This window comes from Helicoverpa zea, chromosome 14 (assembly GCF_022581195.2).
Source record: "Helicoverpa zea isolate HzStark_Cry1AcR chromosome 14, ilHelZeax1.1, whole genome shotgun sequence".
In the NCBI taxonomy this organism is placed as follows: Eukaryota; Metazoa; Arthropoda; class Insecta; order Lepidoptera; family Noctuidae; genus Helicoverpa; species Helicoverpa zea.
In genome coordinates, this window is record NC_061465.1 from 10,934,394 (window position 1) to 10,948,951 (window position 14,558).

Genomic DNA, 14,558 nt, shown 5'->3' on the forward strand with positions numbered 1-14,558 from the left:
ATATGATGGCGTGCCTCCGTATTCCGTGTGTTAACTAACAATACGAAAAATGAATAATTAGTGTTAGTAATACTACTACTGTCAATCCATTTAAGTCCCTAAATATTTTTTAATCATATTTATGAATAAATTCGTTAATGACTCGTAATAACACATAGCGATTACTTCACGCCTCTAAAAGATTACCATTTAATGGCCTAGAAACCAAAAGCTCCAAGTAAAATTCGTAAAAATGTACCTATATCAGTGTTTTGTATTATTTCCCAAAGGACAGAAAGCTTTTAGGTACAAATTAGAAGGAATCTTGATGCGACTGACCGTTTTTACTCGTCTCTAGAGAGAGGTAGGTGTCAATGCGTCTGTGGAACTTATTTCATAGTGTCACGCCAATTAGGAAAGCCGGGGTAATGACCTGACATGTGTGACTGTTATGATGATTAATCATTTTAATGACAGAGTTTACCGAATTGGAGTAACCTGTTTTGTTTTTACGTTTAGTTTAGAACTATGATACTACTGAACTTGAGTTTAATTGACAGTGTCGGTAGGATTTACGAAACCCACGAAAAGTTGGAACATTTTTAAAGCACTCGCAGATTAACACATAACCCCTAGATACCGAAATATTCAATTTTTAATGCATTCACAAAAATGAAAACATGAAGTGTATCGTCTAGCAATAATTAAAACTTTAATAAAGTTTTCGAGTCTAACTGTATTGGTACCGCTTCGGCTGCGGTAATTATAACTTATAGACGGCTTTCATTAAACAAACTTTCGTAAGAGTCAGTTTCTACTGACTCCGCCGGTTTTTCTTACAGGCTGAAAGGGTTAAGTTTGTATAAATGCTTTCATTTATTTCAACTTTTTACAGCATTCTATTTTCCGAAAGCTGCAACAGTATCCTCCCAATCTTACAAGATTAGCTTTGACTCCAAGGTTGCTCAGTCCATACTACTGACGTTTACAGTTGAAGTGTATCTACATCACTTTTTTCGCTTTACAGGTTTATATACTTACATTAAAAGTTTAATGGTGACAATAATATCAATCAAATGTAAGTACTTAAATGAAAGTTCATAGAACTGTAGGTATGGCCACTATTGTTTCTGACATTTCCACATTTAATCAAGTTAATAAGAGCTGCGCAAATGTCAAAGCAATCTAAAGCATTTTATTCAAGTACTTATTTTTATTTATAGCCAGTTCACTCCAAATAAATATCTGTTAAATTGTGAAACAGTGGTGTATTAATCATATTTTTTTTTCAGTAGGTTTAATTGTATTAGTCCATTTAATAGATAAAATAATCTATTATTTTACGTTTTTCAAACACAAAAATAGCTATAGATATAAAGAAAAAGAATAAATAAACCGAAAATGAAGCTGTCCAATCGTTTCCTGAACAAAGTTCGTGATATTCTTGATTGAATTTCAGAAAGGCTTCACTTGATTCTCTTGTCTGTGTTCGACAAGGATAACTCGACTTATTATAATTTGATGTCCCATCTTTATTTATTTATATTATTTAATGTTAGGATACTGACGGAAAAGTAATGAGTTACAATTTCATAATGAAATGTCTCTTTGAAATAAATATCTTTCTATAATGTTATCTTTTTGAACGAGTTTCTTTCCTTATCAATTCGATCAGAGTTTCACTTCAGACTTTTAATTCGAAATCTCTACTTCAATTAAGCATAGGCCAACAACTTGTGTCATTGAATACAAAGCATTAGTTCTTTGTACATATTTTATAAAAAAAAAATTGATTACCTAGACCAGACTTTGCAAGTCAATTTAATAAGACTTGAGACACTACTCTGCCAACTGAAGTAATGAAATTTTAATAATTAGAATTTTAGGATCAGTTTAGTAAAGAATTACTTTCAATAATTAGGATTTGGTCCTTTTGACAGGTGCCAGTGAGGCCCAGCTGAGGGACAGCAGAGGTCAAAGTCTGGACCTCCTCCGCTTGCTGGCCGATAAGCCATGGATCGGCCTAGGCCCTCACAACCGCTGGGATAGGGCACCTCGCATCGACATGGATTTGGGCAACACCGGTATAGGACCTCGCCTCCCACCGATACAAGTCTCTGACGATAGGAACTATCTTGATGATGAAATCAGGTAAGTTTTTCATAGACACCTAAGGAGACCCAGTGACCGATTTGTATGATTTATTTGTGACTAAGTAAGCTCCTTGCAATTATCTACATCTCAAATGTCTTCCTTCACAATCCTAAGAAAATTATCTACAAGTATTTTCTTTACGAAAACTTGCAACAAAGAGGGGTATTGTATTACTTACTACTGGTTAACTCTATCAGTCACATCCACCATGTATGCCAATATTTTGACCCCTACCATTCTCTAGACTACAATTCCTTTCATTATGATACCGGAAAGTATTCTAAAAGGCGCAGGCATAAAGTAAGTAGTAAGTAGACAAGTATAAAGCCGTAGGTAGCTATACCTATGTATGTATATGAATGAAGCTGATAATTATGAAGTTCTAACTCCTTGTAACTTGCAGGGGCGGCTCAGAGAAGCGGTCAGCGGTGGCGACAGTGCTGAACTCGGGGCGCCGGAGACGGCAGCCGACGCCGGCGCTCGGTAAGGCAGTCACGCCGTATGTCGGCGTCGGTAAGCAGCCGGTCGCACCGCTATATACCGTCGATGTTGTGTATCTGTCACTCCTACAGCTTGTCGGTGGTACTGTGCTCCTGAAGGAGACAGCTTATGTTTGAAGCGTTCAAAATGCGTGTTATGTAACAGCCTTTTCACATTGGCGGATTTTCCGGTCCTACAGGCGGTATTACGCGGAAAATCTGTTAGTGTGAATACGCTGCAACTGTTAATAGTTAAAACTTGGCATATCACATTCTGAAAAAATAACTGACAAGTCCATTTCACTAAAGAAGTCCGGCAGATGCAGCGCTAGTGTGTATGCGACAGCTCAGTAAATACGTACAAAAATATATAGTTCCACAATTTTCCGCGGAACTTCTTTCGTGAAATGGACTTTAGTTCTATGTACCTGAATATTTATCGACAGCTAAGTCATTAGGTCGGACGATGTATCTAAAGTTTTTAATAGACATCCGACCTTATGATGAGACGTGTGCTATTGATGTAAATAATTCTACATTCTAGATCGTGTTTAGTGGAATAGTAAACTGGAATCATGACTGTCACTTTTTTATGAAATAGGTGACAAAGTTTTCACCACACCCCGGTTAAGCTAAATTCCGCTAAACACAATCTATTATGATGCGCGCATATAAAAGCTTATATTACAAAGAAGTAATAAAGAAGAATACTAACATGAAAGTACTGTGCTAATTAAGTCGTAAAGCCTAGTAGAACAATAACTATTAAGTAATCTGTGGCACAACTAAGTTAATAAAGACAAAACTAATATCTTTTCGTTTTCGAGCACGTTACGTTACAAATTCCTACAGAAATATGGATAGCATAACAGTGCGCAGACCGTTTGCTATGTTTTTTGTATATAGTCAAAATATCTTCAAATTTTATCATAATTGGTACTTATTTTCCCTTCAAGTGCTTTGGCCCTTATATTTAGCAACAACACCTTAATGTTTTTCTTCCGTGTTAAATGTTATTCAATGTGCTGATTGATCCAATTAATAAAGCTAAATACCACTTTACCAATACACACACGACATTACAGGAGTGCTAAACGACATGGGCTCATTCTTCGACTCGCTGCGAGACAATCTGGAGACGCTGGTCTCCCTGTCGCCCCAGGAGCGCTCCACCCTGTTCCAGGATCCGCCTTCCGTGGTGCCAGCACCGGCTTCTAGTAAGTTTTAATTTCTATACAGTTTTATAAGAGGGAAAATTTTCTTGAATAACTGGGAGAGAAGTGCGAAACGGTAAATGATAAAGTTAGGTTAATTTAAGTTTAGAATTAGGAAAATCACATCGGTTATTTCCTTTGGCAAATGCCGTTTAATTATAAGATCATTTAAAGTTTTTTTTTTATGATAACTACTTATATACGGCAATAATACCGTGGGAATCACTAAGTTTAAAAGAACAATGGGGATTTAACTTTCCTAAAGTATTTATCACAAACAATTCCTAGAGTCATACCTAGAGTATTGAGAATTGGCTTGGTGACTTTCCACTAACTCTTTTCTACGCCTTCTACGTCCTACGCAGTATAAATCAACATTAACCAATAACAACTCACTAATACAATTCCATATATATCTTTAAAAAAATCTCATTTAACTTTTATTCCACTACCACACGCAGACATATCTAATCTAACAAGGGAACATACAAAAACGTTCTATTCATATTATTTTATTTAAAAAAGCAAAGTTTCGCAGTAACTCGTGTAGTAGATAGTGCACAATGCACTCTCACGGGATGCAGGTAAAGTGCAGTACTAGCCTAGCTAATTAAACTTTGTACTGCATATTAGTAGTGTTTTTGGGATGTTACGCAAAACAGGTGGAGGAATCTTAATTCAATTACTATACTAAATTCAGCTTAATTCGTTCTAGTTCCAAAAGTTTAAAGTTACTCTCTCCAGATTCCGCGTTACTTTAACTGATCAAATAAATATTATATCGAATGAATTTTAAAGATTTTAAATAATTAAAAATTTAAAAGAATTGATCTTTGCTGTGACGTAATTTTTAATGACCTTGTTCAACATTGAAAAAATAATATGACTAAAAAGAAAATGATAGGTACAGAAATAAAAGAAAAAAAAATACTTGAGAGCTAAAAAAATCTTTCGATAATGCTTACTTTATTAATAGATTCTTTGATACGATTTCCTCTTGGGAATAAGTAGATGCACGAACTAATTAAACTTTGATATCAGACTTACTATTTTCAACTTGAAACTTACTCTAACGTATAAGTAGGATCCAGGAGAGACGATTACTATTGTCTATATACGTATAATACGTATATAGACGTTACGTTTTGATTTGCATATGTAAAATATATCATATTTTTCTCTAGTATTTTCATTTACGCTCCTGAAAAAAAGGATCTCAAATTATCAAACAAGTAGCCAAGGATCAATGCATAATGCATTATAATGACTAACATAGGAATCTATTTCCTTAGCAAATCCTAATTCTCTAATCTTACTAAATTCACCCAAAATTTACTAGTCAAAACTTAATTCACCTTTTAACACCATTTCAATTTCTTTGTTACACCGCGCGTTTACACAACCTTTTAATTCTGTAGTTATTGACACAAAACAAATGGACGTCATTATCGTGTGTCACGCATTTCACTAGAACAGGCCTGTACTATGCCACCATGTTAAATATGAATGGGTCATACGTTTCCCGTAATACCGCCCTATATTCATAACAAGTATGTCACCTAAGTATGACGTCATACAAAAACTTCGCGATTAGAAAAGTTGCAGTCAAGGTGGGCGTGAATACGAAAATTCGTAAGATATTTTTGGGTATAAAGATGGTGTAACTTGCGCTTGTTACTCCTACGATTTTTTTGTATCAACTTTTCAGCTCGTTTGCGATGCAATTAATACGCAAAAGACATACCAAATTCAAACAAAATGAGACCTATGTTGCAGACAAACACACAGTGATCAAACTTATAAGACGCCTCGGGGGTTAAAATAAATTTTATTTTCAGGCAGTGTCACATTTTTATTTTCAGAATTGATTAGGTTTCTGCGAATATGTAATAGGAGCTGTTCAGATGATATGATTAACGACACAATATAGTCGTTAGCCAATATATTAGCAAAATATTATAAATACATTGTTTATAAATAAAAAAATAATAGAGCTACACAAAACCTAATTGTCATTTGATAGCTTTGAAAACGCGGACATCAATCATTTTGCAATCGACACATTTTTTACGTAACATTCAAATATTTTTCAAATCATGTACCTAGGTAATCGTTAGTGTATGTCCTTCAAAATAGAGAAGATTATGTTTATGTAAATTACAATCTTTAACACGGGAATTCACCGTCTGTTTTTTTGCAAAACGATTTTCGCGTTTAGATATCTACCAATCCTAGTGGTTTTCTATTCACAATTTTTCAGGAATGACAATGAAAATGTTCTCAAAGTAACTTAGTCTTAATCAACCATATGCCTTTATCCGAAATTACTATGCTGGGTAGGCGTAGTCTCCCTCAGCAAAACAATGTTTACCATTTGCAGCAAATCTTTCAATCAATGCGTGTCTGACAAATTTCAATTCAGTCTTTTAATTCACTGTGCCTTACACCATATAAAATCTCATGCTTTAAGTACCTAGTTCCACACATCATAATTCAGTGAACGCTAGCCCCGACCTCATCCGTCACCATTGAGAGTACCAGTCCGGTATGTCAATGAGCATCACTTGAGGATACTGACGGCATCTCCGTCAGATACCGGGGAAGCAGGAAAATGGCGGCGTGCCGGCTGTCAATAACGATGTCTATCAAATTGCAACGGGAAGTTACCTTCTCGTTTATGGACGAATCTTGAGCGATTGTAGCTTCCGTTTTAAACGCCTACGTTTTAGATGTTTTACTTGTCTGTCGTCTAGTATGTAGAATTTAATTATAAGATGCAGTGAAAATCATTGGTACTTGCTTAGTGCTTGATATAGGAACTTACAAAAAGGCACTAACAGAATGACTTTAAAATATTTAACAAAATGTTGTTAATTGTTTAAAAATCCATGAGCAAATAAAAATATATTATAATATATTAATAATAAATATATTATAAAATATCAAAGGCTTTTAAGCAACTTTGAGCGTCTGTTATCAACACATTTACTATGCCAACACCTTTAAAACCAATATTTACCAGAAAACCCATTAAACATTGCGCAGATTTCTGTGAAAATCCCTTGTTTGTGGCCTTAAACAAAATTCCGTAACAACATCAAAACTCCCGGAAAGATTATCACAAGCAGCTCGAATGACAAAGCGGTGAAAAAATTTGATAGAAGACCCCAATTTGGTGTCAAATTATGTTGGTGTACCCTTATTAATTATACAATATTTTGTCCTATAAAAATATGAAAATTTTCGCGTATAATCTAATCAGCATCATTATGTTCAAGTACCAGGCCTTTTTATCAACGTAATATGTAATTTTCTTCCATGACTGTTTTTGTACCCCCTTTTCAACCATATAAACTTTCAAACAAAATATAGGTATATTCAATTTGTCGTCATAAGTTTACGACGCATAAAGTGATTTATATATATCTAAACAAAGTTTAAAATGTTCCACGATGTCATATTTCTGGAACAATACCCCGGAAAACAGAAAATACATATTTCTTTGAGTGTCGTACGTAGGGTCTCAATTGTACGAGTTGCATACAAACCTTTTGTGCCCTGAAGTAATAAGAGCCTTCACAGAGGTGCCGTATTTCTCTAAAGACTTTGAATAACATAAATTCCGAGAAATGTTTCACTTTGAGAACTAAGTAGAACATTGTGGAAACGACAAGTTTTGTGCTACTTAGCTTTATAAATCTCCTGAAAAGTACGGTGCTGTTTAAATTCACAATTCGATGAATGATTCATAAAGGATCCACCTATTCAAATTTACTCAATAATTCCTGAGAATCCGGGATGAAATTACAATTCGTTTTGAAGTGTTTGAAGCAATAAACAATGCAAGAACATTGCGGTCGATCGCTATCGATTCTGGCAATTTCAAAGCACCCAAGTTCCTATAGGTTTTCCATTTAACTCTAAAAGCCAAGCTAAATAACGCACTTGGTTTACCAATCTCTTTTACTTAACTGCCAATATGTAAAATAATGTAATGATTACTTAAAAGTTGGTATTTTCTCTTAGACACTGGTGGCGGCGGCAGCGGCATCAGGAAGTTGTACGCTCTTCGACCTCTGAGACCCACTGGCAACATCAGGTGGGGATTCGTATTATTTTTCTCATGGTTTTTCTTTTTGCATCGTGTCTTCAGCACTCCAGTCAAGAATTGAAAACCAATGAAATATTTGGTCAATCACATCTAAATACCTTTGCAAAATGGTCATGTTTCCATTGGTCACTTTATATGTCTTGCATTTATTTTTGTTATTTTACTCCTACCACCATACGCTCATATCTGCATTACTAAAATTAAGTTTTAAATATCGTTGTACGTAGATCTTACAACCGCAGATCTCTCGTGGAGGCGGACGGCGGGTACCCGGGTGCCAACCATCACGACCCTGGCCTGCTGTGGACCGGACTCGGCCGGTAGACGACCCACTCACTCACACGACCACTCACTCACACTCGCCGACACTCACTCACACACACACTCGGACACTCACCCACATATCAGTAACTCACAATACGCACTCAACGACCGTATCAGAATGAGTCACGTATTCCCGCGTAAACCGCCGAGTTTGACGCATTTGAAACCTAATTATTTAGATGTAAGCGGTGTATCGATACCAGAGATTATTTTAGCCTTGCAAGAATACTGCTATCTGTGAAATATTGTTATGATTCGTATGTTACTTCGATATCTGATCTAGTCAATTTCAGGTCCTTTTGAACTGTACATTCCTTAGTGACCAGAGTAGTCTCTATTGAACACATTTGAGAGCAATGAACCCGCTAACAATTTTAAATTCACATCTAATAAAAATACTGAGAAACAATTCGTTATATTTTTTAGTTTTGCATTATATTCAGAGTTCTAATTAACTTATCATAACTAGCTATAACTGTTACTTTGATAAAAATGAAAAATATTCGCATTTTATCAGAGAGATAATTTAAATGTGGCTGTATTTTTCTAGCTAAGAGTCGCGTATTTCAGGAATGTTCAGTTACATCGGACCTTTTACTATTAATGTCTGATAGCCGAGTCCTTTATATCCCTTGTGACTAGTTTAAGATTTAGCCTCCAATTTCCATAATGTTAAGTCTTGTTATCTAACGTAGGTACTATAAAGATCCAAGTTTAAAACTACTTAGATTACTATTTCGAAATACAAAATGTTAATATTTCCAAAAACAGTATTTTAAATGCTATTTGATAAAAAAGTTTACTCCAGACTCTTTAGAAATTATGTAATAAAAGAATTACTTTTTCACTGTACGTTTGACGTCTTTACAAGTGAGAAAATAAGCCGATTTGGTTACAAAGAGCTCCAAATGTGTGGCACGCAGATATTTTCTGCTTTACAAGTCATATTTCGTAATTATCCAACATAGACAGAAAAAAGTTACGGTTTTCAAAGGCCAAAGTAACCTTTTCAAAACCTGACTCATTTACCCTGGTATAATATAAATATAAAAAAAATCTTTGAAACATATGAATATTGCATTTAATTAAATAGTAATATCTACTTACAATTTGTAAATTGTACGATCAACTTCTTAAATCTGGTTGAAAATACTTAAAATGTTATTGAATAAATATCTACAATTTTACGGAATGAAAATTTTAAAAAATTACTGTAGACAATTAAGAGAGTAGGTATGTATGTATGGAAACTAACATTATGTCTTATTTGAAAAGATATTTTAATTTGTGTATTATTTTGTAGCAAGAAATTCAATAATTTTTGATGAAACAGTAGGTATTAGTTTCAGTTTCTCATAACTTTACTTTGTAGTACAATTACGATACCTAATAATTATCATATCTAATGTTAGTTTACATACAAATGAAATAAATGTTTTACTAAATATTTAATGTAAATACAATATTTGTCTTTATTGCATTTAAATTATGATTGTTTTATCATTAAATGGATAAATTATTATTATAGAAATATTTAGCTTTTAAGTATTTAATTGTGCGATATGTTTATGAAATTAATGATATATTACATTGCTGATGTGTTTCATTTACTTTAATGATAAATCCCTAAAAATCCACAACATTAGCTGATGCTTCTTCCGAAATTGGTTCCTAGGAAATCATACCGGAATGGATACAGGTTAAGGTTATTGTCCTGTATCACACTCATGAGGAGGATGGAATTTTAATTCATATTTTGTAGAAGGTACATAAGTGCCTACCTATGTTACTCTTACGAAGAGTACCAAACTTCTGAAAGAATTTTTGCTGAACCTATTTTACATTTTAAAAACTCTTACTAAAGAAAAAGCTTAGGACTTCTTGGAAGGAATATTTTTTTTTTTTAAATCCTGTAGATATTGTGTAGTTACCTATTTAACTCAGTGAAAAATTAAAGGCCGGTAAAGGGTCATAAATGAATAACAAACTAGAAAACCCGAGTGTTTCTTAAATTTAAAATATTGAAAACTCCAAGTCTTAAAACTTCTAAGTATGTATAGCGGATTCTTCCCATATACGAAGCCTCAACTACCATGCCAAGATACAGCTAGCCATACGGATTTATGGTACACTGGACAACTGTTTTTATGGTACATCCAACCATCATCATTCCAGTCAAGATGAGACGTCGGTAGCTGTAACCAATTGCCGACGAACCACGAAACACTTCCTCATTGTCATACAATCATCGTAAGATTACCCACACACTGAAGACTTTTAGTCGGCCGATAGTTTGTCGGGCTCATAAATCAGTGTGAAGATGAATGGTACGCACATCACAAAGTTCTGATATTCAGTCGGTATCAGACCGACTGAAAACGGAGGAACGTTACTGTAGGTCCTTGGCAGTCGTTACGGGTAGTCAGAAGTCTGACAAAAGTCTTACCAAGGTTACTGGGTTGCCCGGGTAACTGGGTTGAGCGGGTCAGGCAGGCAGTCGCTTCTTGTAAAGCACTGGTACTTAGCTGCATCCGGTGAGACTGAAAGCCGACTCCAACATAGTTGGGAAAAGGCTCGGGAGATGATGAGACCGACTGAAAACTTTGATTGGAATCAGATATTTGTTAAAAAAAATTGGTAACTGTGAGGTCAACTGTCGGCCAACTATTTAGTCTACAGTTTGCTAGAACTCGAATAGCTCAAGTGATCGACTCGGTCACATTATTCCATCTAGCTAGGTTTGGTAATGGGTAACGCACCCACGCGATGTTATTTTGTCAATGAGGAGTCATTGAACTAAATGGTTAATTGATTATTGTATTGCTGGAATTAGCATTGGGATTTAGTTAGTTGCAGTTGCAACTTGCTTTTAGGGTATGTGCAGAAGTGTGAGATGACTTATTCATTCATTGACACCGATATCCACGATTATTTTTCCGACCCAAATATCGACCAATAGAATTGCACCATTCGACGTCACGTGGTACAACCTACATGGTATTATACTGAAAATTTTTTGAATATTTTCTCTGGTCGTTGCTACGTCAAACTGACAGGTTGTGGCCGACATTTGGGACGGAAAAATAATCTCCCGAATACCACACGAGCTTCATAATTATCTGGCATTTCCCTCAAGGTTCCCTGCAAACAAATAAAGTCGTCAAGTTTTTCAGGAAAAATCAAATACCCGATAATTTTGAAGCTCTTGTGGTATTATAAGTGAATATTTAACATTATTTTCGCAAACAAAGGATTTTATTCCTAGTCAATAATTCGAAAAGAATTATTGTTTTAAAGGAGTTGAAGATAAACAATATCAACATTTCTTCACAGTCAAATGCGTGACTTTTTTCCTTCTCAGATGAAATTACAGAAAAATGAAAGTCATTCAAAGTAGTACCATCAAAACATTCCATACAGCAAGAGTCGTCTACATATTTAGTACCTATCCATTTTTTTTTCAACACCATGTCGAAGAATATTAGCTACTAAGATAACTTGACCGAACATAGAGGATTGGAAGCGATAATTTCACGGAGTTGTAAGCCAAGTACTTAATCGGCCTATGGGAATGCCAAGACACTTGCAATTATACCTATTAATTACTATTGGAAGGATAAATTAATACAAGACGCAGATCGCCCGTAGGTGAAAGACGATATTATATTGAAAAATTATAGAATTTCCGCCTCCATATAAAATCAAAATCAAAAGTCATTTATTCAAAGTAGGCTGAAAATCAGCACTTTTTGAACGTCAAATCTACAAAAGACAGCCCCCAAAACGCCCGCCCTTCACCACTTCCTATTAGTCCCCAGGCCGGCGAACAAATTTTTTGATACATATACATTTAAGACTTTGTGAGTGCCTTCCTTACGATGAGTCCGACAAACTTTTCGAATGCGCAAATTTTGGTGCCGCTGCGTTTTTTAATGCTTGACTCCTGGAATTGTCGATATGACGTCACTATGACTCTTCGTACATACCTGTTTCATTTTTTGAGATTCGTTTAATAAAGTTAACTAGAAAATGGTGGTCAACCTGTCCGATAAAGATCGTGCTGCGTTTGGAGTGTCCACCATCCTGAAAATGTCGATATGACGTCACTATGACTCTTCGTTCATTTTTTGAGAATTGTTTAATAAAGTTAACTACACTGTGTCTCCCCATACATACATGTCGGACAAGAATAACAATGATAGATAACATTATTCTAAATGCAAATATGGACTTGTCCGACAAATGCTGCCGATATCGAGAATGTTTTCGTACTACAGAAGCGCGCTGTCCGTGCTATATACAAACTTGGTGCTAGAGTCTCCCTTAGGGAAAGCTTTAAGGATATTGGTATTCTGACTGTGGCGTCTCATTTATGCCAATATAATATACGTAAGGCAAAACCTAGATTCATATAGTAAAAACAGCGACGTACATCATTTTAATACTAGAAATAAACATAAGTTAACCGCACCTAATTATCGTCTACATAAGGTGCACGGTTCATTTGTGGGGCTTTGTGTACGCATTTATAACAGAATTCCGGTTCATCTGTTGGAATTAACGGACAGTTCTTTTAAAAACAAAATCAAAGAAATTCTTGTTAAAAAGGCATATTATAATGTTAATGATTATTTCACAGATAAACGCAGATGGCAGCTCTGAAGTGGAACAAAAGTGCTTTATTTTATTTTGTATTTTTCGGTGTTTTAAATTAATAATTGATAAAATTGAATTGTATAATTGTAAAATAAATTAATAATAATTAAATTGTATAGACGGCTGTGTTGCTGGGAAGTTTGTTCTTCACCGCTTCTTCTTTCCAGCCATAACACTAGGAAGTGGTGAAAGGGGGGCGTTTTGGGGGTGCTGTCATTCTTGTAAAATCTTGACGTTAAAAAGTGCTAATCGTATTAGCCTATTTTAATAAATGATTTTGACTTTGACTTTGAAATACATTGAGTTAAATAGTCAGTTCGACAAGAAAATGAGAAAAAAATATTTCAATTGGAAGAAGTTTATTCTTTTTGTCAATTTCTGGCTTAAATATTCACGTGCATTATTTAAGTATATTAAATTGGCATACTACTTACCAATTTTAATTACTATTTTAGAAAAAGTAGCCTGACTAAGACGTATTGTTGATAGTTTATATTATGTTAAGGAATAATATCCCACATCTATTAATGGACTATATCGCTGTCCCCACCGAATAATATCGTAACCAAAAACTTAAAATTTTACAGGAAAATAAAAAAACCGTTTTTTGGTTATAACTTCTTAACAGGTTTACATAGCAACATCGTTGGTATATCAAAAAATGACATTTTTTTTCTTAAATATTTATTTGCCATATGAATAAATATTGGATTTGTTCTCATTAAGTTATAGCTAAAAATGTATATTACCAGAAATGGAACACAATTTTGAACCATAATGCACAATACGATTTTATTAATGTAAATTGTTGACAATGACCTACACAGCAATAGTCCATTGCGATTGTCTTGACTGTAAAGTAGCGATGTTCATTATAATGGTAACTTATTATTGTCATAGTATTCACTGCTCAAAACAATCTATTATGGTAACAGTAAATTGAGTTACGTTAATATTCCATAGCAAAAAGAACACGTGTCGCTATTGTAAAAATCTATTGCACACGCGACGGAAGCTTAAAAAATGGAGTAACTTCTCCCGTTTTCCCAACATTTCCCTTCACTGCTCTGCTCCTATTGATCGTAGCGTGATGAAAAGTATGCTATAACCTGCCCAGGAGTATGAAGAATAATTGTACCTGTGTTTCATTAAAATCCGTCAAGTAGTTTTTGTTTCCATAATGAACATACAGACAGACAGACAAAAATTTTACTGATTGCATTTTTGGCATCAGTATCGATCACTAATCACTCCCTGATAGTTATTTTGGGAATACATTGAATGTACAGAATTGACCTCTCAACAGATTTATTATAAGCATAGATTAATTATATTTCGTTATCAGTTTGGTCGGATTCAGCGACCTCATCTAAGTTTTGCGGTTCTGGGTTCCCACAGCTTACAAGAGATTTGTAAAAATCAGCAAATGTTTGGGTATAGCTTATAACTTATAACTCGAAGTTGTTGACTCATATATCTACCTAGGACAAGTAGTCCAATCAGGCAGGTCCAACTTCGAGAAAGAGGTCAACCGCCGAATCCAACTGGGCTGGGCAGCGTTCGGGAAACTACACTACAAACTACTAAACAATATCTTTTCGTCCGACATACCTCAATGCCTCAAGACGAAAGTCTACAACC

General features: G+C 34.8%; 1 protein-coding gene across 1 annotated transcript; it reads left to right on the forward strand.

Moving 5' to 3' along the window:
• Nucleotides 1-1,380: 1,380 nt before the first annotated feature.
• Nucleotides 1,381-8,356, forward strand: LOC124636682. The gene is made up of 6 exons (XM_047172844.1): nucleotides 1,381-1,410; nucleotides 1,901-2,130; nucleotides 2,537-2,646; nucleotides 3,698-3,829; nucleotides 7,853-7,925; nucleotides 8,165-8,356. The coding sequence occupies exons 1-6, from the start codon at nucleotides 1,381-1,383 to the stop codon at nucleotides 8,259-8,261; spliced, it is 672 nt and encodes a 223-aa protein (XP_047028800.1). The 3' UTR covers nucleotides 8,262-8,356.
• Nucleotides 8,357-14,558: the final 6,202 nt, after the last annotated feature.